The sequence below is a fragment of the Coregonus lavaretus genome (assembly GCF_964263955.1).
Source record: "Coregonus lavaretus genome assembly, chromosome: 10".
Classification (NCBI taxonomy): Eukaryota; Metazoa; Chordata; class Actinopteri; order Salmoniformes; family Salmonidae; genus Coregonus; species Coregonus lavaretus.
The window spans coordinates 32,617,276-32,640,542 of NC_139997.1; the positions used below are offsets into that span (position 1 = coordinate 32,617,276).

The 23,267-nt window shown below is 45.0% G+C and overlaps 1 protein-coding gene across 2 annotated transcripts in view; it reads right to left on the bottom strand.

The window, feature by feature from the left end:
* Nucleotides 1–23,267, bottom strand: part of LOC311136679 (protein EURL homolog) — a 55,027-nt gene that overhangs the window by 3,814 nt on the left and 27,946 nt on the right. For both annotated transcript variants that reach the window (XM_084170895.1, XM_084170896.1), the window contains exons 3-4: nucleotides 1,390–1,908; nucleotides 371–433 (exon numbers count right to left, since the gene is read on the bottom strand). In XM_084170895.1, the coding sequence (XP_084027021.1) occupies nucleotides 371–433; nucleotides 1,390–1,908 (582 nt within the window). The remainder of the gene's footprint in view (nucleotides 1–370; nucleotides 434–1,389; nucleotides 1,909–23,267) is intronic.

The following is a 23,267-nucleotide window of genomic DNA, read 5'->3' on the forward strand; positions in this document are numbered from 1 at the left end:
TGGATGGCATGACAGAGATCACAGAGCAAGGCAGTATATTGCAAGCCAGGGACCACACACAGAGACAACAATTAGTTAATAAAAAAAAAAGTCAATCAATTAAGCAGAGGGGGCAGACAGCAATGACAACACAGTACCGCCGAGACATAACAACAATACCACCTCACAAAGACACGTCACATCAAAGACACCAGCACAGAAGAGACGCAACAAAAAAATAATGCAGCATATTCAGTTCCTTCCATTTATGGTCATTTACAATTAGATATTTCAAACCCATGCACTCCAAAATAGATGATATGTGCAAAGCAATAATTCAGATATCTGGTCACAGTTAACTTCAATTGATGGCTATTAAAGTGTATCTTACTTTGAATCTGTAGCAGGAGCTGGCTGTTCACCTGGTGGAGCTCATCCACACTCATTTTAATCACTGGAAGATAAAACAGATTGGGTCACAAAACAAGAGAAACATAGCATGTGTGATAAAGTAAAGCAAACTCGTTCTAAACCGTCCTCTAACTAACCAACTAACGCAACCTCAGGCACTTGATGCATAGCAACAACGAACTATGCAGAGAGAAGAGTTAAGGGTCATATAGCTACACTGTCGTCATTTACAAAGGAATGGAATTCTAAGAACGGCATGAAAGAACCACCATCCTTGGGAGATATCCCCCCTCTCTCCTCTCCCAGAGCGCGTGCAGCAGGCACAAACAACATTGGTGCTGTTACAGTGACAGGACATGGACACTGAGGTAGGAGAGAGAAAGGTTTTCTCTGGTGTGATGGTTTGGGGAAAGGAGGGAAAGTGGTGGTCGAGGAGGAATGTGTGAGGAGGATGCTCTAAAAACGGAGCCCTAGCCTGCATCACTACATTGTCGTGTGCCATTAATGAGTAGGGGAGATGGAAGAGATAGGAGTCCATATAACAGAGAACAGATCAGAGAGGGGAGAGAAATGGATGCGGCGCATCCCATCTGTCTCCCTCCCTCTTTTCCTCCCTCTTCAACACGCCTCCTCCCACTCAATGCCATTCATCACAGAGACACAGACACCTTCTGATCCAACCTTGAGATGCCTCTTTGATGAAGGGAATGTATGCAGGGAAGACAGATACCCTGAAGCATCTCCAGTGATGACTCTGGGCTAAATAACACTGGCTATAGTCTGACTTCTCTACCCTCCTAAAATGGTGCACTCGTTCCCAGAGGCTTCCTCTAGCCCCATGCTTAGACTACATCAATACAATGTTGTGTTTTTTTTTTTGAATGCAGAGAGCTCACATCTGAAGAACAGAGGGGTAGAAAATCTGACCACAGCCAGTGTGGTGTGTTGGGAATAGAGGTAGCCAGTTAGTGTTCATTACAGGTGGTATAAAGAACTCACACTCGTGTCTGCTGTGGCCATTGTTTGAGTGCAGCATCTGGTGGTCTCCTCCAGAACACCGGCTGTGGCAATGAAGGACCCTCCTCCCTGTGGCCCCCCACAGGCCCTGCCCGTCCTCCAGTAGTCCCAGCCCATCGGCCGAGTGGCACTCCAGCATGCTCGTGGCGTAGTCCGGCAGCCCTCCTGCCCCCGTCCCCTGGTTCCAGCATGGGGTGTAGCGAGGCACCTGCGCGTCTGACTGGGGAAGTGGTTTACGGTCTCCATTCTGGCTGTAGCAGAGGAGCTGGTGCTTGCTCCCCCGGCAGCCCGGACCTCCCTCTGAGCCGACAGAGTCTTTGTTCTGGGCGTACTGAACAATGCGGCTGATCTTCTGGCTCAGGGCCAGCTTCATTCCCTCGTAGGCACTACGGGAGACCTTGGAGCGGGACAGCTTCTGGTTGGCGATGAGGTGGTACTTCTCAAAACACTCCCGGTGGCCCCGTAGGGATTTGGAATGCAGGAGGGTGGCATGGGACACACCTGCAGCAAGCAGAGTGAGAGAGAGACACATAGCAATCAGTTAGAAAAGACAATTAGCTACATGTTCTGTTTAGCAATAAATGCTATACAGTGGGGAGAACAAGTATTTGATACACTGCCGATTTTGCAGGTTTTCCTACTTACAAAGCATGTAGAGGTCTGTAATTTTTATCATAGGTACACTTCAACTGTGAGAGACAAAAATCCAGAAAATCACATTGTATGATTTTTAAGTAATTAATTTGCATTTTATTGCATGACATAAGTATTTGATACATCAGAAAAGCAGAACTTAATATTTGGTACAGAAACCTTTGTTTGCAATTACAGAGATCATACGTTTCCTGTAGGTCTTGACCAGGTTTGCACACACTGCAGCAGGGATTTTGGCCCACTCCTCCATACAGACCTTCTCCAGATCCTTCAGGTTTCGGGGCTGTCACTGGGCAATACAGACTTTCAGCTCCCTCCAAAGATTTTCTATTGGGTTAAGGTCTGGAGACTGGCTAGGCCACTCCAGGACCTTGAGATGCTTCTTACGGAGCCACTCCTTAGTTGCCCTGGCTGTGTGTTTCGGGTCGTTGTCATGCTGGAAGACCCAGCCACGACCCATCTTCAATGCTCTTACTGAGGGAAGGAGGTTGTTGGCCAAGATCTCGCGACACATGGCCCCATCCATCCTCCCCTCAATAAGGTGCAGTCGTCCTGTCCCCTTTGCAGAAAAGCATCCCCAAAGAATGATGTTTCCACCTTCATGCTTCACGGTTGGGATGGTGTTCTTGGGTTTGTACTCATCCTTCTTCTTCCTCCAAACACGGCGAGTGGAGTTTAGACCAAAAAGCTATATTTTTGTCTCATCAGACCACATGACCTTCTCCCATTCCTCCTCTGGATCATCCAGATGGTCATTTGCAAACTTCAGACGGGTCTGGACATGCGCTGGCTTGAGCAGGGGGACCTTGCGTGCGCTGCAGGATTTTAATCCATGACGGCGTAGTGTGTTACTAATGGTTTTCTTTGAGACTGTGGTCCCAGCTCTCTTCAGGTCATTGGCCAGGTCCTGCCGTGTAGTTCTGGGCTGATCCCTCACCTTCCTCATGATTATTGATGCCCCACGAGGTGAGATCTTGCATGGAGCCCCAGACCGATGGTGATTGACCGTCATCTTGAACTTCTTCAATTTTCTAATAATTGCGCCAACAGTTGTTGCCTTCTCACCAAGCTGCTTGCCTATTGTCCTCTAGCCCATCCCAGCCCTGTGCAGGTCTACAATTTTATCCCTGATGTCCTTACACAGCTCTCTGGTCTTGGCCATTGTGGAGAGGTTGGAGTCTGTTTGATTGAGTGTGTGGACAGGTGTCTTTTATAATGGTAATGAGTTCAAACAGGTGCAGTTAATACAGGTAATGAGTGGAGAACAGGAGGGCTTCTTAAAGAAAAACTAACAAGTCTGTGAGAGCCGGAATTCTTACTGGTTGGTAGGTGATCAAATACTTATGTCATGCAATAAAATGTAAATGAATTACTTAAAAATCATACAATGTGATTTTCTGGATTTTTGTTTTAGATTCCGTCTCTCACAGTTGAAGTGTACCTATGATAAAAATTACAGACCTCTACATGCTTTGTAAGTAGGAAAACCTGCAAAATCGGCAGTGTATCAAATACTTGTTCTCCCCACTGTATGTATTTCAAGGCATTGAACTGAGGGATATACACTGCTCAAAACAATTAAGGGAACACTAAAATAACACATCCTAGATCTGAATGAATGAAATAATCTTATTAAATACTTTTTTCTTTACATAGTTGAATGTGCTGACAACAAAATCACACACAAATTATCAATGGAAATCAAATGTATCAACCCATGGAAGTCTGGAGGTCTGGATTTGGAGTCACCCTCAAAATTAAAGTGGAAAACCACACTACAGGCTGATCCAACTTTGATGTAATGTCCTTAAAACAAGTCAAAATGAGGCTCAGTAGTGTGTGTGGCCTCCACGTGCCTGTATGACCTCCCTACAACGCCTGGGCATGCTCCTGATGAGGTGGCGGATGGTCTCCTGAGGGATCTCTTCCCAGACCTGGACTAAAGCATCCGCCAACTCCTGGACAGTCTGTGGTGCAACGTGGCGTTGGTGGATGGAGCGAGACATGATGTCCCAGATGTGCTCAATTGGATTCAGGTCTGGGGAACGGGCGGGCCAGTCCATAGCATCAATGCCTTCCTCTTGCAGGAACTGCTGACACACTCCAGCCACATGAGGTCTAGCATTGTCTTGCATTAGGAGGAACCCAGGGCCAACCGCACCAGCATATGGTCTCACAAGGGGTCTGAGGATCTCATCTCGGTACCTAATGGCAGTCAGGCTACCTCTGGCGAGCACATGGAGGGCTGTGCGGCCCCCCAAAGAAATGCCACCCCACACCATGACTGACCCACCGCCAAACCGGTCATGCTGGAGGATGTTGCAGGCAGCAGAACGTTCTCCACGGCGTCTCCAGACTCTGTCACGTCTGTCACGTGCTCAGTGTGAACCTGCTTTCATCTGTGAAGAGCACAGGGTGCCAGTGGCGAATTTTCCAATCTTGGTATTCTCTGGCAAATGCCAAACGTCCTGCACGGTGTTGGGCTGTAAGCACAACCCCCACCTGTGGACGTCGGGCCCTCATACCACCCTCATGGAGTCTGTTTCTGACCGTTTGAGCAGACACATGCACATTTGTGGCCTGCTGGAGGTCATTTTGCAGGGCTCTGGCAGTGCTCCTCCTGCTCCTCCTTGCACAAAGGCGGAGGTAGCAGTCCTGCTGCTGGGTTGTTGCCCTCCTACGGCCTCCTCCACGTCTCCTGATGTACTGGGCTGTCTCCTGGTAGCGCCTCCATGCTCTGGACACTACGCTGACAGACACAGCAAACCTTCTTGCCACAGCTCGCATTGATGTGCCATCCTGGATGAGCTGCACTACCTGAGCCACTTGTGTGGGTTGTAGACTCAGTCTCATGCTACCACTAGAGTGAAAGCACCGCCAGTATTCAAAAGTGACCAAAACATCAGCCAGGAAGCATAGGAACTGAGAAGTGGTCGTGGTCACCACCTGCAAAACCAGTCCTTTATTGGGGGTGTCTTGCTAATTGCCTATAATTTCCACCTGTTGTCTATTCCATTTGCACAACAGCATGTGACATTTATTGTCAATCAGTGTTGCTTCCTAAGTGGACAGTTTGATTTCACAGAAGTGTGATTGACTTGGAGTTACATTGTGTTGTTTAGGTGTTCCCTTCATATTTTTGAGCAGTGTATTTCTAGGAAACAGAGGACTAAGAACTGAAATGATACAGTAAAAGGTACTGTTGGCTTTGATATTTTTTCAAAGTCAAGCCACTGCATATTTCAATGATTTCCTGCTCTAGATGCTGTTCTCTATTAAATTAAATTTTTAAATTTTAGTCATTTAGCAGACGCTCTTAACCAGAGCGACTTACAGTTAGTGAGTGCATACATTTTTCATACTTATAGTGGGCTTAGCTTCTGAACCATTGAGAGAGCAGGGCTGGGAGATTGACCGATCTTAAAATGCACAGATACCTGCTGGGCTGAATTTACCATTTGAATAGAGACCTCTCTCCTATCTAAAGATTGTGCTGGCAGGTCACTGCAGCCTAACCTAAATGACCTAACCTAAATAACTATAATCTTCTCAATACAGTCTGCTGTCCCCACATGCTTCAAGATGGCCACCATTGGCCCTGTACCCAAGAAAGCAAAGGTAACTGAACTAAATGACTATCGCCCCGTAGCACTCACTTGTCATTACGAAGTGCTTTGAGAGACTAGTCAAGGATCATATCACCTCTACCTTACCTGCCACCCTAGACCCACTTCAATTTGCTTACCACCCCAATAGATCCACAGACGATGCAATCGCCATCACGCTGCACACTGCCCTATCCCATCTGGACAAGAGGAATACCTATGTAAGAATGCTGTTCATTGACTATAGCTCAGCATTCAACACCATAGTACACTCCAAGCTCATCATTAAGCTCGAGGCCCTGGGTCTGAACCCCGCCCTGTGCAACTGGGTCCTGGACTTCCTGACGGGCCGCCCCAGGTGGTGAAGGTAGGAAACAACACCTCCACTTCGCTGATCCTCAACACTGGGGCCCCACAAGGGTGCATGCCTAGCCCCCTCCTGTACTCCCTGTTCACCGACGACTGCGTGGCCATGCACGCCTCCAACTCAATCATCAAGTTTGCAGACGACACAACTGTAGTAGCCTTGATTACCAACAATGACGAGCCCGCCTACAGGTAGGTGGTGAGGGCTCTGGGAGTGTGGTGCCAGGAAAATAACCTCACTCAACATCAACAAAACAAAGGAGATGATCGTGGACTTCAGGAAACAGCAGAGGGAACACCCCCCTATCCACATCGACGGGACCGCAGTGGAGAAGGTGGAAAGCTTCAAGTTCCTTGGCGTACACATCACTGACAAACTTAAATGGTCCAACCACACAGACAGTGTTGTGAAGAAGGCGCAACAGTGCCTCTTCAACCTCAGGAGGCTGAAGAAATTTGGCTTGGCACCTAAAACCCTCACAAACTTTTACAGATGTACAATTGAGAGCATCCTGTCGGGCTGTATCACCGCCTGGTACGGCAACTGCACCGCCCGCAACCGCAGGGCTCTCCAGAGGGTGGTGCGGTCTGCCCAACGCGTCACTGGGGGGCAAACAACCAGCACTCCAGGAAACCTACAGCACCCGATGTCACAGGAAGGCCAAAAGGATCATCAAGGACAACAACCACCCGAGCCACTGCCTGTTCACCCCGTTATCATCCAGAAGGCGAGGTCAGTACAGGTGCATCAAAGCTGGGACCGAGAGACTGAATAACAGCTTCTATCTCAAGGCCATCAGACTGTTAAATAGCCTTCACTAGCACATTAGAGGCTGCTGCCTATATACATGGATTAGAAATCACTGGCTACTTTAACAAATGGAACACTAGTCACTTTAATAATGTTTACATATCTTGAATTACACATCTCATATGTACAGTGGGGAGAACAAGTATTTGATACACTGCCGATTTTGCAGGTTTTCCTACTTACAAAGCATGTAGAGGTCTGTAATATTTATCATAGGTACACTTCAACTGTGAGAGACGGAATCTAAAAGAAAAATCCAGAAAATCACATTGTATGATTTTTAAGTAATTAATTTGCATTTTATTGCATGACATAAGTATTTGATCACCTACCAACCAGTAAGAATTCCGGCTCTCACAGACCTGTTAGTTTTTCTTTAAGAAGCCCTCCTGTTCTCCACTCATTACCTGTATTAACTGCACCTGTTTGAACTCGTTACCTGTATAAAAGACACCTGTCCACACACTCAATCAAACAGACTCCAACCTCTCCACAATGGCCAAGACCAGAGAGCTGTGTAAAGGACATCAGGGATAAAATTGTAGACCTGCACAAGGCTGGGATGGGCTACAGGACAATAGGCAAGCAGCTTGGTGAGAAGGCAACAACTGTTGGCGCAATTATTAGAAAATGGAAGAAGTTCAAGATGATGGTCAATCACCCTCGGTCTGGGGCTCCATGCAAGATCTCACCTCGTGGGGCATCAATGATCATGAGGAAGGTGAGGGATCAGCCCAGAACTACACGGCAGGACCTGGTCAATGACCTGAAGAGAGCTGGGACCACAGTTTCAAAGAAAACCATTAGTAACACACTACGCCGTCATGGATTAAAATCCTGCAGCGCACGCAAGGTCCCCCTGCTCAAGCCAGCGCATGTCCAGGCCCGTCTGAAGTTTGCCAATGACCATCTGGATGATCCAGAGGAGGAATGGGAGAAGGTCATGTGGTCTGATGAGACAAAAATAGAGCTTTTTGGTCTAAACTCCAATCGCCGTGTTTGGAGGAAGAAGAAGGATGAGTACAACCCCAAGAACACCATCCCAACCGTCCATCCCAACCGTGAAGCATGGAGGTGGAAACATCATTCTTTGGGGATGCTTTTCTGCAAAGGGGACAGGACGACTGCACCATATTGAGGGGAGGATGGATGGGGCCATGTATCGCGAGATCTTGGCCAACAACCTCCTTCCCTCAGTAAGAGCATTGAAGATGGGTCGTGGCTGGGTCTTTCAGCATGACAATGACCCGAAACACACAGCCAGGGCAACTAAGGAGTGGCTCCGTAAGAAGCATCGCAAGGTCCTGGAGTGGCCTAGCCAGTCTCCAGACCTGAACCCAATAGAAAATCTTTGGAGGGAGCTGAAAGTCCGTATTGCCCAGCGACAGCCCCGAAACCTGAAGGATCTGGAGAAGGTCTGTATGGAGGAGTGGGCCAAAATCCCTGCTGCAGTGTGTGCAAACCTGGTCAAGACCTACAGGAAACGTATGATCTCTGTAATTGCAAACAAAGGTTTCTGTACCAAATATTAAGTTCTGCTTTTCTGATGTATCAAATACTTATGTCATGCAATAAAATGCAAATGAATTACTTAAAAATCATACAATGTGATTTTCTGGATTTTTGTTTTAGATTCCGTCTCTCACAGTTGAAGTGTACCTATGATAAAATTTACAGGCCTCTACATGCTTTGTAAGTAGGTAAACCTGCAAAATCGGCAGTGTATCAAATACTTGTTCTCCCCACTGTATATACTGTATTCTATACTATTCTACTGTATCTTAGTCTATGCTGCTCTGACATTGCTCGTCCATATATTTATTTATATATTCTTAATTCCATTGCTTTATTTAGATTTGTGTGTATTGGGTATATGTTGTGAAATTGTAAGATATTACTTGTTAGATATTACTGCCGTCGGCGCTAGAAACAAGCATTTCGCAACACCTGCAATAACATCTGCTAAACACGTGTATGTGACCAATAACATTTGATTTGAACAGTTTTTCAAAGAAACTAGGCCATTACTGCATTTCAGGATCACTGAATTTGTGAAAGAAGAACAGAGTTTTAAGTACCATCTTTGAAAAGATAAATGCTTTAGTCTGTTTCTGAAATCCTTCTGAAGAATCTCATTGAGTAACTATTAAGAGAGAAGTTGCTCTGCTGTTGTATGAGCTCCAGAGATTGTGAGCGTTGGGTTGAGTCATAATATTACCAGAACCGCCAGCTTCCTCTGAGGGTGAGGATCACCTGGGATTAACAGCACTTCCTCAACTCTGACTGCAAAAGGCCATTCTCTCTGTAACCCATTTAACACAGAGAAAATGCAGGGGAATTTACCACAGATACCACACCCAAAGTCAAACTAACCTTGAAGTAAACCGGGGGCACTGGTGGGATTGGCAATCATGTAAACACTGAATGGAGTGTGATAAAGTGTGTGTGTGCACAGCATGTGTGTGAATGCGTTCATGCGTGCGTGTGTTGTGAGACAGAGAGAAAGTGAGCAAGCAAGCGAGCTAGTGAGTGTTTGTGTACAGGCTTTGTCTTCAGTCTTTCTCCTCCTGGCCTACATATTTATCACACAGACAGACGTGCTAGAACCTGCAGCTAGGGGATTAGTCGAGGTCAAGACTGAGTGCAAGGCAGTAAGACAGATACTCGTTAGGTATACTATAAACTACCAGTCATCAGAAAGCATTAGCCTCAGCTTTAAGATAAAGGATGAAAGAAATGTGAAAGCTCAAACTAAATCATGTCAACGTGATAAGGCTATTTCCTGCTCTTTTACGTTCATGTCAGGGCCAACAACAGGAAGACATTTAACTTAAGCCATATCCCAGATAAAGAGGAAGTGGAGGCCAAGAACTTTAGCCAGCCCAGCTCTCAAACACACGCGCACACACTAGGGCTGGGTGATATGGCCAAAATATCATATCACAATATTTTATGTTTCTGAATAATAAAAAGTTTGAAATATGTTATGGTTAGTGCATGACCCTAGAATGGCAACAAAGGAATTCGTGATTTTTATGGTCTTTCTCCATTCTGAGTTTTATACTCAACCAAACTTGGACAAAACTGACAGTGACGTAGTCCAATTTGTAGAACTTTTCATTTATACTGAACAAAAATATAAAACGCAACATGTAAAGTGTTGGTCCCATGTTTCATGAGCTGAAATAAAAGATCCCAGAAATGTTTCATAAGCACAAAATGCTTTTCTCTCTCAGATTTTGTGCACAAATTTGTTTACTTCCCTGTTAGTGAGCATTTCTCCTTTGCCAAGATAACCCATCCACCTGACAGGTGTGGCATATCAAGAAGCTGATTAAACAGCATGATCATTACACAGATGCACCTTGTGCTGGGGACAATAAAAATGGCACACTAAAATGTGCAGTTTTGTCACACAATACCTTGCCACATATGTCTCAAGTTTTGAGGGAGTGTGCAATTGGCATGTCTACCAGAGCTGTTGCCAGAGAATGTAATGTTAATTTCTCTACCATAAGCCACCTCCAACGTCATTTTAGAGAATTTAGCAGTACGTCCAACCGGCCTCACAACCGCAGACCACGTGTAACCACGCCAGTCCATGACCTCCACTTCCAGCTTCTTCACCTGCGGCATTGTCTGAGATCAGCCACCCGGACAGCTGATGGATCTGAGGAGTATTTCGGTCTGTAATAAAGCCCCTTTGTCTGGAAAAACTCATTCAGATTGGCTGGGCCTAGCTCTCCAGTGGGTGGGCCTGGCTCCTATGCCCTCCCATGTCTGCACCCCTGCCCAGTCATGTGAAATCCATAGATTAGGGCCTAATTTATTTATTTCAATTGAGTGATTTCCTTATATGAACTGTAACTCAGTAAAATTGTTGAAATGGTTGCATTTATATTTTTGTTCATTATATTTTAGCACCATCAGAACATTGTTATAAACTGTATTATAAAAATCCATACCGGTACGTTGGATCCATACCCGTATTCACGATATATCGGCCAACCCTAACTAACTAACTAAAACACACACGCACACCTTGGCTGCCTGTCACAGAAAACAGAAAAGCATTGTAGGCTTTAAGACACAATCATCAGCTGACTTGCTTGTGCTAACCAACCCGTCACCCAAGCACACTGTGTTTATACTAAGAACGAGCCAAATTAGGCCTATACAATAATGATGTGTGTGTATGTGTGTGTGTGTACTCTGAAACAGACAGCTCTGTGGTGGATTAGTCTTATAATGAGGAAGCCGTGAGGCTAGAAAATACTTGAGGCTTGGAGAGCTGGCCTGGGACAGTGTGTGTCTGTCTGTGTCCCTGGCTACTGAACATTCCCTAAATCCACCAAGCCAAAAGCAATGTATTAAGCTGATCAGATAATCAGGCTTCGACCACCGACTGGTCCGTCCCATCACAAAATAACACACAGGCCCAACAGTCAAATTACAGGCCCACAACCAGAGCAGTGTACCATCAGCCAAACAGAGCAGAGCTGAGCTCCCAGCCCAGAGTTAAGCAGCTTAGCAGCTAGCTAGCTAGCACTACTCTCTATCACACAGACACACACACAATTCAGAGGTGAGTCAACGTCTTTGGCAGTGGCAATCAACTCGTCAGGGGTATAAGCAGCAGCACGACGCTGATGAGAAATAGGCTCCAGAACACAGGCCTGTGAATCATCCTTTTGTTGGCTTTAGCACATCTCTGGTGGAAGCCGTTTACCTGGCCTTCAGAGAAACAAAGCCACAGAGCAGCCACAGAACAGTCTCATCTGAGCACTGTGTAAACCATTCACCATGCCCTCAGAGTCAGAGTACCGTTTGAATGGTGTCGGTCTGAGTAAAAGCTAAGGGAGCATAGATAGGGCAGGCAAACACGAACGATCAGTGAGTAGGCTAACCCGTTTGAATTGAATGGTGTCAGAGTAAAAAACTAAGGGAGCATATATGGAACAGGCAAACATTACATGAAGAATGATCTCTGTCACCATGCCATGGTTAGTAGTAACTAACTCCAACCAGAAACACTACAGCTAATCCCCAGGGCTAAGGAAGTAGAGAGAGAGACGTGCTCCATCCATCTAATCTAATCCTGCTCTGTCTATTTAGCAAACACACTTTGGCACAACTCTCCAGACTGGAGGCCGGGAGGGTCAGTGAATGTGGTGGCTGTCATGGAAACCGTAGGCCTAATTTTATCATATGTAATCTATCTAGGCCCAGACAGCCTGTATTTTCATGGCTCAGCCTCGTTCACTGCATCAGAACCTGTTCCTTTCCTTCTCTACTATTAATCAATGCTGTCCTGGACTGGAGATAGTAGGACACGCCTCTGACTAGATCTCTAGGAGTATGGCCAGGCGTAGTTTCAGGGGATCAATAGAATATCACCATTGTAAATCTACTGTAGCCGTGTAGTTGTTTACTGTACATGTCACTAACAGGCCATTTAGAACAAAGGGTGACAAATTCTGTTTTCTGAAAACAACTCATGGTTTCTTATAGTGTTCTTGGCAAAAACGAGTTGAATTTTATCATGACGTGACGTTGGTTTAGCCTACTTAGTAATACACTCCCTTGGTCCCAAAGAACCAGACTACGCCTCAGTATGCCCATGACTAGCTATAGGTAGTCTGTGTGTGTAGGCTTACATTGGGCAAGGACATTCGATTCTTGACACAGTTTAGGAGTCGTTGGGGCCGGGGTAGGAGGTTGGTAGTAAGAAATGGGGCAGGGGTCATGGTGATATCATGTCCAAATAGAGCTTGGCTGAAAGTGGAGCAGATGTCAACAGCTGCAGAGCTAACCCTGGAGAACAGACAGAGCTCATATTTGTACAGTACACCAGACGTACTGCACTACTGAGTGGTGAACGGGGAAGAAGAGGGGCTTTTAACTATTAGGGGTGAACCGAAACTAACCCCAGGGGTTAATATAGTGGGTTAAGCAGACATCTATTGCCTTTTTACATTCAGTTACATTGCATTCATATATGGGTGATTATGTATTTAGGCAGATCAATCTAGATAGAGCTGAACAGCATATGGTGCAAATGATTAATGGATTAGCCTACATATTCTACTGTATTCGCAAAACATAGGCCTATTACCCCAATTCATAAAAGGCATTTGGTCCAAAGCTGGAATTAGTACTGAAAGCCGCAGATTACTCTTTACCACCCCAAAATAAATACCCCAAATGCCAGAACTGAAAGCCATTAGGGGGGGGGGGGTGTTACAAATCGCTGGTCCACAATTCTTTTTTGCTCAAATTACTTTTTCTACCTTCCAAAAATACCTCATCTTTTGTGACAACTGCGTCCTCTCCAGTGTCGAGCCAAGTATGTAATTACGTTGACAGTCATTGATCTACAAGTCATTTAGAATGCCAAACTACCCCAGACAATATCAGTAGCTTAGTCAAACTGCGCGCTGTGCGCAGCTTCGTGCCCTGACCAACGAGAGGTAGGCATATTCCTGATTTGGCACATCTGCGCATCACCTTCAGCATTCAAATGTTTGTAAAATGGCTTGAGCAATATTAGGCTTTATTAGTTGAGTGACATCCAATGTAATTTGCTAGGTTATTTTTATCAAATGCACTGTTGAAAATTGTGTTTTACCGGAATAAAAGTAGCCTAAGCTACCACCGGAGACAACTCATCTGGCTATTGGTAGGCTACATGCTGATCGGGGCTTACATTACATTTTATTTTGATTATTCAGTTTCACCCTCGCCAGTTTTAGTAGTTTTGCTTGAAACAATCAGTACATACACATAAACTCAGCAAAAAAAAAAAAAAGAAACGTCCTCTCACTGTCAACTGCGTTTATTTTCAGCAAACTTAACATGTGTAAATATTTGTATGAACATAACAAGATTCAACAACTGAGACATAAACTGAACAAGTTCCACAGACGTGACTAACAGAAATTTAATAATGTGTCCCTGAACAAAGGGGGGGGGGGGGGGGGCAAAATCAAAAGTAACAGTCAGTATCTGGTGTGGCCACCAGCTACATTAAGTACTACAGTGCATCTCCTCCTCATGGACTGCACCAGATTTGCCAGTTCGTGCTGTGAGATGTTACCCCACTCTTCCACCATGGCACCTGCAAGTTCCCGGACATTTCTGGGGGAGAATGGCCCTAGCCCTCAACCTCCGATCCAACCGGTCACAGACGTGCTCAATGGGATTGAGATCCGGGCTCTTCGCTGGCCATTGCAGAACACTGACATTCCTGTCTTGCAGGAAATCACGCACAGAACGAGCAGTATGGCTGGTGGCATTGTCATGCTGGAAGGGTACCACATGAGGGAGGAGGATGTCTTCCCGGTAACGCACAGCGTTGAGATTGCCTGCAATGACAAGCTCAGTCCGATGATGCTGTGACACACCGCACCAGACCATGACGGACCCTCCACCTCCAAATCGATCCCGCTCCAGAGTACAGGCCTCGGAGTAACGCTCATTCCTTCGACGATAAACGCGAATCCAACCATCACCCCTGGTGAGACAAAACCACGACTCGTCAGTGAAGTGCACTTTTTGCCAGTCCTGTCTGGTCCAGCGACGGTGGGTTTGTGCCCATAGGCGATGTTGTGGCCGGTGATGTCTGGTGAGGACCTGCCTTACAACAGGCCTACAAGCCCTCAGTCCAGCCTCTCTCAGCCTATTGGGGACAGTCTGAGCACTGATGGAGGGATTGTGCGTTCTTGGTTTAACTCGGGCAGTTGTTGTTGCCATCCTGTACCTGTCCCGCAGGTGTGATGTTCGGATGTACCGATCCTGTGCAGGTGTTGTTACACGTGGTCTGCCACTGCGAGGACGATCAGCTGTCCGTCCTGTCTCCCTGTAGTGCCGTCTTAGGCGTCTCACAGTACGGACATTGCAATTTATTGCCCTGGCCACATCTGCAGTCCTCATGCCTCCTTGCAGCATGCCTAAGGCACGTTCACGCAGATGAGCAGGGACCCTGGGCATCTTTCTTTTGGTGTTTTTCAGAGTCAGTAGAAAGGCCTCTTCAGTGTCCTAAGTTTTCATAACAGTGACCTTAATTGCCTACCGTCTGTATGCTGTTAGTGTCTTAACGATCGTTCCACAGGTGCATGTTCATTAATTGTTTATGGTTAATTGAACAAGCATGGGAAACAGTGTTTAAACCCTTTACAATGTGAAGTTATTTGGATTTTTACAAATGATCTTTGAAAGACAGGGTCCTGAAAAGGGGATGTTTCTTTTGTTACTGAGTATATACAGTGGGGAGAACAAGTATTTGATACACTGCCGATTTTGCAGGTTTTCCTACTTACAAAGCATGTAGAGGTCTGCAATTTTTATCATAGGTACACTTCAACTGTGAGAGACGGAATCTAAAACAAAAATTCAGAAAATCACATTATATGATTTTTAAGTAATTAATTTACATTTTATTGCATGACAATTATTTGATACATCAGAAAAGCAGAACTTAATATTTGGTACAGAAACCTTTGTTTGCAATTACAGAGATCATACGTTTCCTGTAGGTCTTAACCAGGTTTGCACACACTACAGCAGGGATTTTGGCCCACTCCTCCATACAGACCTTCTCCAGATCCTTCAGGTTTCGGGGCTGTCGCTGGGCAATACGGACTTTCAGCTCCCTCCAAAGATTTTCTATTGGGTTCAGGTCTGGAGACTGGCTAGGCCACTCCAGGACCTTGAGATGCTTCTTACGGAGCCACTCCTTAGTTGCCCTGGCTGTGTGTTTCGGGTCGTTGTCATGCTGGAAGACCCAGCCACGACCCATCTTCAATGCTCTTACTGAGGGAAGGAGGTTGTTGGCCAAGATCTCGCGATACATGGCCCAATCCATCCTCCCCTCAATACGGTGCAGTCGTCCTGTCCCCTTTGCAGAAAAGCATCCCCAAAGAATGATGTTTCCACCTCCATGCTTCACGGTTGGGATGGTGTTCTTGGTGTTGTACTCATCCTTCTTCTTCCTCCAAACACAGCGAGTGGAGTTTAGACCAAAAAGCTATATTTTTGTCTCATCAGACCACATTACCTTCTCCCATTCCTCCTCTGGATCATCCAGATGGTCATTGGCAAACTTCAGATGGGCCTGGACATGCGCTGGCTTGAGCAGGGGGACCTTGCGTGCGCTGCAGGATTTTAATCCATGACGGCGTAGTGTGTTACTAATGGTTTTCTTTGAGACTGTGGTCCCAGCTCTCTTCAGGTCATTGACCAGGTCCTGCCGTGTAGTTCTGGGCTGATCCCTCACCTTCCTCATGATCATTGATGCCCCACGAGGTGAGATCTTGCATGGAGCCCCAGACCGAAGGTGATTGACCGTCATCTCGAACTTCTTCCACTTTCTAATAATTGCGCCAAAAGTTGTTGCCTTCTCACCAAGCTGCTTGCCTATTGTCCTGTAGCCCATCCCAGCCTAGTGCAGGTCTACAATTTTATCCCTGATGTCCTTACACAGCTCTCTGGTCTTGGCCATTGTGGAGAGGTTGGAGTCTGTTTGATTGAGTGTGGACAGGTGTATTTTATACAGGTAACGAGTTCAAACAGGTGCAGTTAATACAGGTAATGAGTGGAGAACAGGAGGGCTTCTTAAAGAAAAACTAACAGGTCTGTGAGAGCCGGAATTCTTACTGGTTGGTAGGTGATCAAATACATATGTCATATGTCAAAATGTAAATTAATTACTTAAAAATCATACAATGTGATTTTCTGGATTTTTGTTTTAGATTCCGTCTCTCACAGTTGGAGTGTACCTATGATAAAAATTACAGACCTCTACATGCTTTGTAAGTAGGAAAACCTGCAAAATCGGCAGTGTATCAAATACTTGTTCTCCCCACTGTGTGTGTGTGTGTGTGTGTGTATATATATATATATATATATATATATATATATATATATATATATATATATATATATATATATACACGCATACATACATACACACACACACACACACACACATACATACATACATACACACACACACACACACACACACACACTACCGTTCAAAAGTTTGGGGTAACTTAGAAATGTCCTTGTTTTCCATAAAAACATACATGAAATGAGTTTGAATAGGAAATATAGCAAAATGCATAGGAAATTTAGTCATTGACAAGGTTAGAATAATGATTTTTAATTGAAATAATAATTGTGTCCTTCATTTGCAGCAATTACAGCCTTGCAGACCTTTGGCATTCTAGTTGTCAATTTGTTGAGGTAATCTGAAGAGATTTCACCCCATGCTTCCTGAAGCACCTCCCACAAGTTGGATTGGCTTGATGGGCACTTCTTACGTACCTTACGGTCAAGCTGCTCCCACAACAGCTCAATAGGGTTGAGATCCGGTGACTGTGCTAAGCCACTCCATTATAGACAGAATACCAGCTGACTGCTTCTTCCCTAAATAGTTATTGCATAGTTTGGAGCTGTGCTTTGGGTCATTGTCCTGTTATAGGAGGAAATTGGCTCCAATCAAGTGCCGCCCACAGGGTATGGCATGGCGTTGCAGAATGGAGTGATAGCCTTCCTTCTTCAAGATCCCTTTTACCCTGTACAAATCTCCCACTTTACCACCACCAAAGCACCCCCAGACCATCACATTGCCTCCACCATGCTTGACAGATCACATCAAGCACTCCTCCAGCATCTTTTCATTTGGTCTGCCAGCTCAGAGGGCCAGCTCATGAGCTCCATCAGCAGCAGATTTGAATTTAGAATGGAAAATGAATGTGTTTATGAAACAAATGTTAGTGCATTGAATCGTATCACATTGATTCGTTCCTCTAATCAAACCGAATCGCACTGAATCATTTCAAACTAAAACGTATCGTTTCTGTATCGTAACCCATGTATCTAGATATGTATTGAATCGTCTTGAAAGGGAAAGATGCACATCCCTAGCAGCACCATTTAAGACTTCCAGCATTTTGAAGAGGTGGTCAACTGGATGGGACTTCGTATGGGTTAAGGAAGGATCACATAATTCCATCCAGGTCATCAGGAGGGATCAGCCCTCAACATACAGTGAGGGAAAAAAGTATTTGATCCCCTGATGATTTTGTACGTTTGCCCACTGACAAAGACATGATCAGTCTATAATTTTAATGGTAGGTTTATTTGAACAGTGAGAGACAGAATAACAACAACAAAAATCCAGAAAAACGCATGTCAAAAATGTTATAAATTGATTTGCATATTAATGAGGGAAATAAGTATTTGACCCCTCTGCAAAACATGACTTAGTACTTGGTGGCAAAACCCTTGTTGGCAATCACAGAGGTCAGACGTTTCTTGTAGTTGGCCACCAGGTTTGCGCACATTCTCATGATCATTGCAACTCCACAAGGTGAGATCTTGCATGGAGCCCCAGGCCGAGGGAGATTGACAGTTCTTTTGTGTTTCTTCCATTTGCGAATAATCGCACCAACTGTTGTCACCTTCTCACCAGGCTGCTTGGCGATGGTCTTGTAGCCCATTCCAGCCTTGTGTAGGTCTACAATCTTGTCCCTGACATCCTTGGAGAGCTCTTTGGTCTTGGCCATGGTGGAGAGTTTGGAATCTGATTGATTGATTGCTTCGGTGGACATGTGTCTTTTATACAGGTAACAAGCTGAGATTAGGAGCACTCCCTTTAAGAGTGTGCTCCTAATCTCAGCTCGTTACCTGTATAAAAGACACCTGGGAGCCAGAAATCTTTTTGATTGAGAGGGGGTCAAATACTTATTTCCCTCATTAAAATGCAAATCAATTTATAACATTTTTGACATGCGTTTTTCTGGATTTTGTTGTTGTTATTCTGTCTCTCACTGTTCAAATAAACCTACCATTAAAATGATAGACTGATCATTTCTTTGTCAGTGGGCAAACGTACAAAATCAGCAGGGGATCAAATACTTTTTTCTCACTGTAGGCTAATCAGAGCAGTTTGCACCTCGAGGTGAGAAGTTCAGCCACAATGAGCAGGCCGTTTAGACCAGAGAGCAGCACAATGAACCCTAACAACAGCACATAGCGGCAGCATCAGCTCCATCATTCCACTGTATTTTGTCTGACTCTGAGCTGCTGAGCCCCTCTCGTCTCTTCTCTGGCGTTGGCCCCTGCTCTTTTTCACTGTCATGTTCCCAGCTGTGTGTGTGTGTGTGTGTGTGTCACTAGCCTCAGCAAATATTCCATCTCCATTATGTAACGGGATGACGTGGAAAGAGGAATGCTGCTGTTTGACTTGGACTGAACCCTGCTGCTGCTCAGCTGAACCCTGTCTGCTTTCTAGAGTCTGTGAGAGAGGAGACTGAGGTCACATCACAACTGTGTGATAGCCAGGAGAGACAGGCAGGAGGACAGGACACCCAACAGCCCTCAGGTTAGAGTGGCGGCTCTCTCAGGTGGTTAGCCTACTCTGACTCAATAGCCGGAGGCCTGTCAGCTCCAGGGAAAAACAGGGAGAAACGTATGTATTCTGACTCATAGCAGGTTAAATCTTCTAAGGATATTGGATGTGTTTAGCGCTCTTCTGAAACTGCTCCCTGGAATATATTTACATAGAGGGATGAGCACTCACTGCTGTGGTGAATGGCACTCAGAGGCGCAAAATCACCATTCAAAAAACAAAAGAAAGATTGCTCAAATGTCCCCTAAACTAAAATATTGAAAGGCACAATATCAGTTTGGCTTAGACAGAGACAAAACATAGGCTAGGCTATAGCCAACCACAACTCCTTTAAAACAGCCTCATCTCTCCCACAGAAGAACGTCAAACTGGAGCTTGTCTGGACTGGAGGACTGTGTTGGGGGGTGTGAGGGAAGGACTGCAGTAACAGTCACATTCCATTGTCTGCACTGTGTTAATACTCTGGGCCCCAGTGCAGCAACCAACCTCCATGAAACATCACCACACACAGCTGGTGCAGGAGGATACAGGAGAGGAAAAACACCCAGCTAGCACTGAAGTAGCAGTGTATAAATAGCCACAACCATTACTGTTGTAGCTACTGACAGTTAGAAGCACATGAACAAAAACACACACACACACACACACACACACTAGAGCTCTGCTACCCGACCTGAGCCCGACAGCCCCCAACACTATACATTGGGTTAGGGCTGGGTAGGGCATGTTTTTTCATCAATAGCTAGGGTACAGGCTCAGGTATCATTTTCAAGAATGACTAAATTGATGACACATTTGCTTCTGCCCTGCAGTGCAATGTATCTGTACAGTCATATCCTACTAAGGTCATAACATGGTGACCAGAACATTGTCTGAGTTGACAGGAGACTTTCACAGAAAATAAAAAATGTCTGTGAGTTGTCTGAGTTTAAAGTGACGAAAAGTAGCTAGCTGACAGCTCTCTCACGTCTCGTCATTGAGCAGCCCAAAGCGGAGCCGTTGCTATGGATACACACACACAGAGCAGCAGCTCAGGGAGCAGGGGACAGACAGAGATGAGTAGCTAATGGATATGGACAAAGTTATTTCTGATTCGGCAGGGCAGGGCCGTAAATTTGGTGGAAGCAATCGGACTGGGTAGGGTAGGGTAGGGCCTGAACGTCACGAGCATGGGTAGGGCCGGTCTTAAATGTCATGCTTGTGCAGGGCTCCAACACACACACACACACACACACACACACACACACACACACTCCTACTGTAAGTCCTAAAGAGGACCTCAAAGCCCAAACATAAGCAAGCACACTCAGACATGACAAAACAACAGAGGTTGTTCTTCATATCCTTTCTTCACTCTGAAGGGGCCAGGCAGGCTGCACAGTTCCCTCTCCCAACCTATTCAAAACAACAGAGACTGCTACTGCTCCTACTGGACCTGCCCTGTTGTCTGCGGGGTTTGGACGGTCAATAATTCAATTACCACAAAAAACAGTGTCTCTGTCAACGTCTGCCTCTTTTTTAGTTGAGTTGATATGTTATCACTGGACCCTGACAAGTCTTCCAACTAGCTACAGTGTGTGTGTGTGTGTGTGTGGACTAGAGCTTGTTAGTGCTGTATGTCAGTGCAGTGTGTTGTCTGACTCTAGCTACATGTAAGGAGTGTGCGTGTCAGCAGCTAAAAACAGACAAGTCTGAACATCCATCCTTCATGCTACGTTAGGGGGAAGCTGTGGGTGTGGAGTTGAAAGTGGTTAGACACACACAAACAGCCCTATAGGCCTGCCCTCCGCAACAACAGTGCACTGCTGCGGTATAAACACTGTCTAAGGGCAACCTCTGTCTTTCTGTTCGAGCATGTAGGCCTAAATAACATCTCATAGTCTTGAACGATCAAGTGTATCCTAGTAGATGAATATTCAGCAGCGCTAATTCACCCATGAGGTACAGTCCTAACGAGAGAGAGAGAGACTGTGGGTGTTTCTCAAAATGCATACTACTGTGCTCCGAGCACGCAAACTGGAGCACGGGAGGGTCGGAGTATGAGTCCAAATCAAAGTATGCGAAACGGAGCACAGAGGGCACTTCTCAGATGTGTACTCCGTTTGTACATATTTTGAAGCGTGCATAGATGCAAGCTTCAACGGAAAGTATTCACAGAAATATGACACAACCACGTAAAAACAATGCAAAATGTCTTGCAATTAATGGCGGCGATTATTTGAGCTGAAGAGAGAGAAAATAAACTGATTTCGGAATTAAATGTTCCCATTCACATCTCATATGTTGCCTGACTACAATGTTTTATCTTGATATGTTAATAAATACATACTGCGTTAATGTTGGCATGTTTACCTGCCTACAATACCAACTGTAGTGTACGTAAATCACAAGCACATAGTAAGTCAATAGGGCAAACTGGCTAGCTACTAACGTTACTGTTAGTTAGCTAGATAGCCACAAAGAATTGGTAGCTAGCTACCCATGAAGAATTTACATCTAACCTTGCATAACATTAGTTGTAGGTCATGTTTGCCTGTTAAACTATCTGGTTAGCTAGATTATTACAATTCACACATAGCTAGCTGATAATTATGAAGTAAAACGTTTGCTTTGTGTTTATCTTGTTCTGTCTTTATTGCCATTGTCCTGGCTGGAAGAAGGTTCAGTGAATGGGTAAGTCCATAGTAAGTCAATGGGGCTAACTGGCAAGCCACAAATAAATTGTAGCTAGCTACCCACGAAGAATTTACATCTACCTTGCATAACATTAGTTTTAGGTAATTTTTGACTGTTTAACTAGCAGGGATGCACATTTTGGTCAATGTTGCTGCCGACTAACGGACCCTCATTAACCGGTCAACAAACGCTAAAAATAATTGACATGCCAAACAGAAAATACTATCAGAGATCCGTATATAATTCTTATGTTTCCGCCCTAACAATGGGAGGCGTCCCAAGGCGGGAAAGCAGGCAACAAGCTTAGGCCCAAAATAAGCCCATTGAAACGCATTGGTCTTATTTTGGATAGATTTTGGCGAGAGTGAAACCTCTTGCTTCGCCTCTTACTCTCTGATACTATGCATGCATACAAGGACCGGATATTTTTCATTAAAGAGCTTAATGGAAACATGCAACAATAGCAAGCCGATCATCTTTCAGTGAAAAGGCTATATAGCCTATTATTGAACATGCAACTCCTGTAATGAAGCAGCTACTAAAATGTCATTTTCAAAAACATTTGCCAAAATGTAATTAGCTGAAAACTCTGTTCTAAATAGCGCACCTAATGCGAGCAGTTCCATATGTGACAGAAAGAGGGGGAATCTAATAGCAACAACTATGATGGGTTGCTAATATGACTTGGCTTCTGGAAAACAAAATAAAGTTGATATGAAAAGCTATAGAACAGGAGAGAAATGCTGGTTAATGGCATGAGGAAGCCTTTATAAAATAATTGCCTCCGTGTTTCTATGGATGGATTTCCGCAAGGCTACTTTTGAAGCAAGGTAAGACATGCCTCATTATTTGAAGTAAAGTAAAACGTTCAGGTTTCAAACAATTATACTGCCTCAAGCGCACATTGCAAAGTGGTGGGTTACGCGCTGATAGTCAACGGTAGGCAGGCTATATATAGCCTATGCACCTGAATGGCGAATGGTATGCGTCCTTTAATGAGGAGTTGAGATTAAGAAATAAAATTTGCTCCTTTAAAATCATGGCCACCAAAGTTAACACGCGATTGCATTTAGAATAGTTATTTGTTGCGCAATGACTGGACTTACAAAAGCTGGTTTCACTCCAGTAGCCTACAGGCTTTTTGAGGAGCTCTCGCACTGCCTGACAGGTGGTAGGCTATTCCGCTCCTCAAACTAGGCTCTGTATGATGGGCGCGTGTGATAAATAAGATGCATGACAACTAACAAAAATACACACGTGCCAATTCAATTCCCAATAGACCAATAAGCATGACCGGTCAACAGCATTTTCGGTGGCTAACCGATTAACAGTT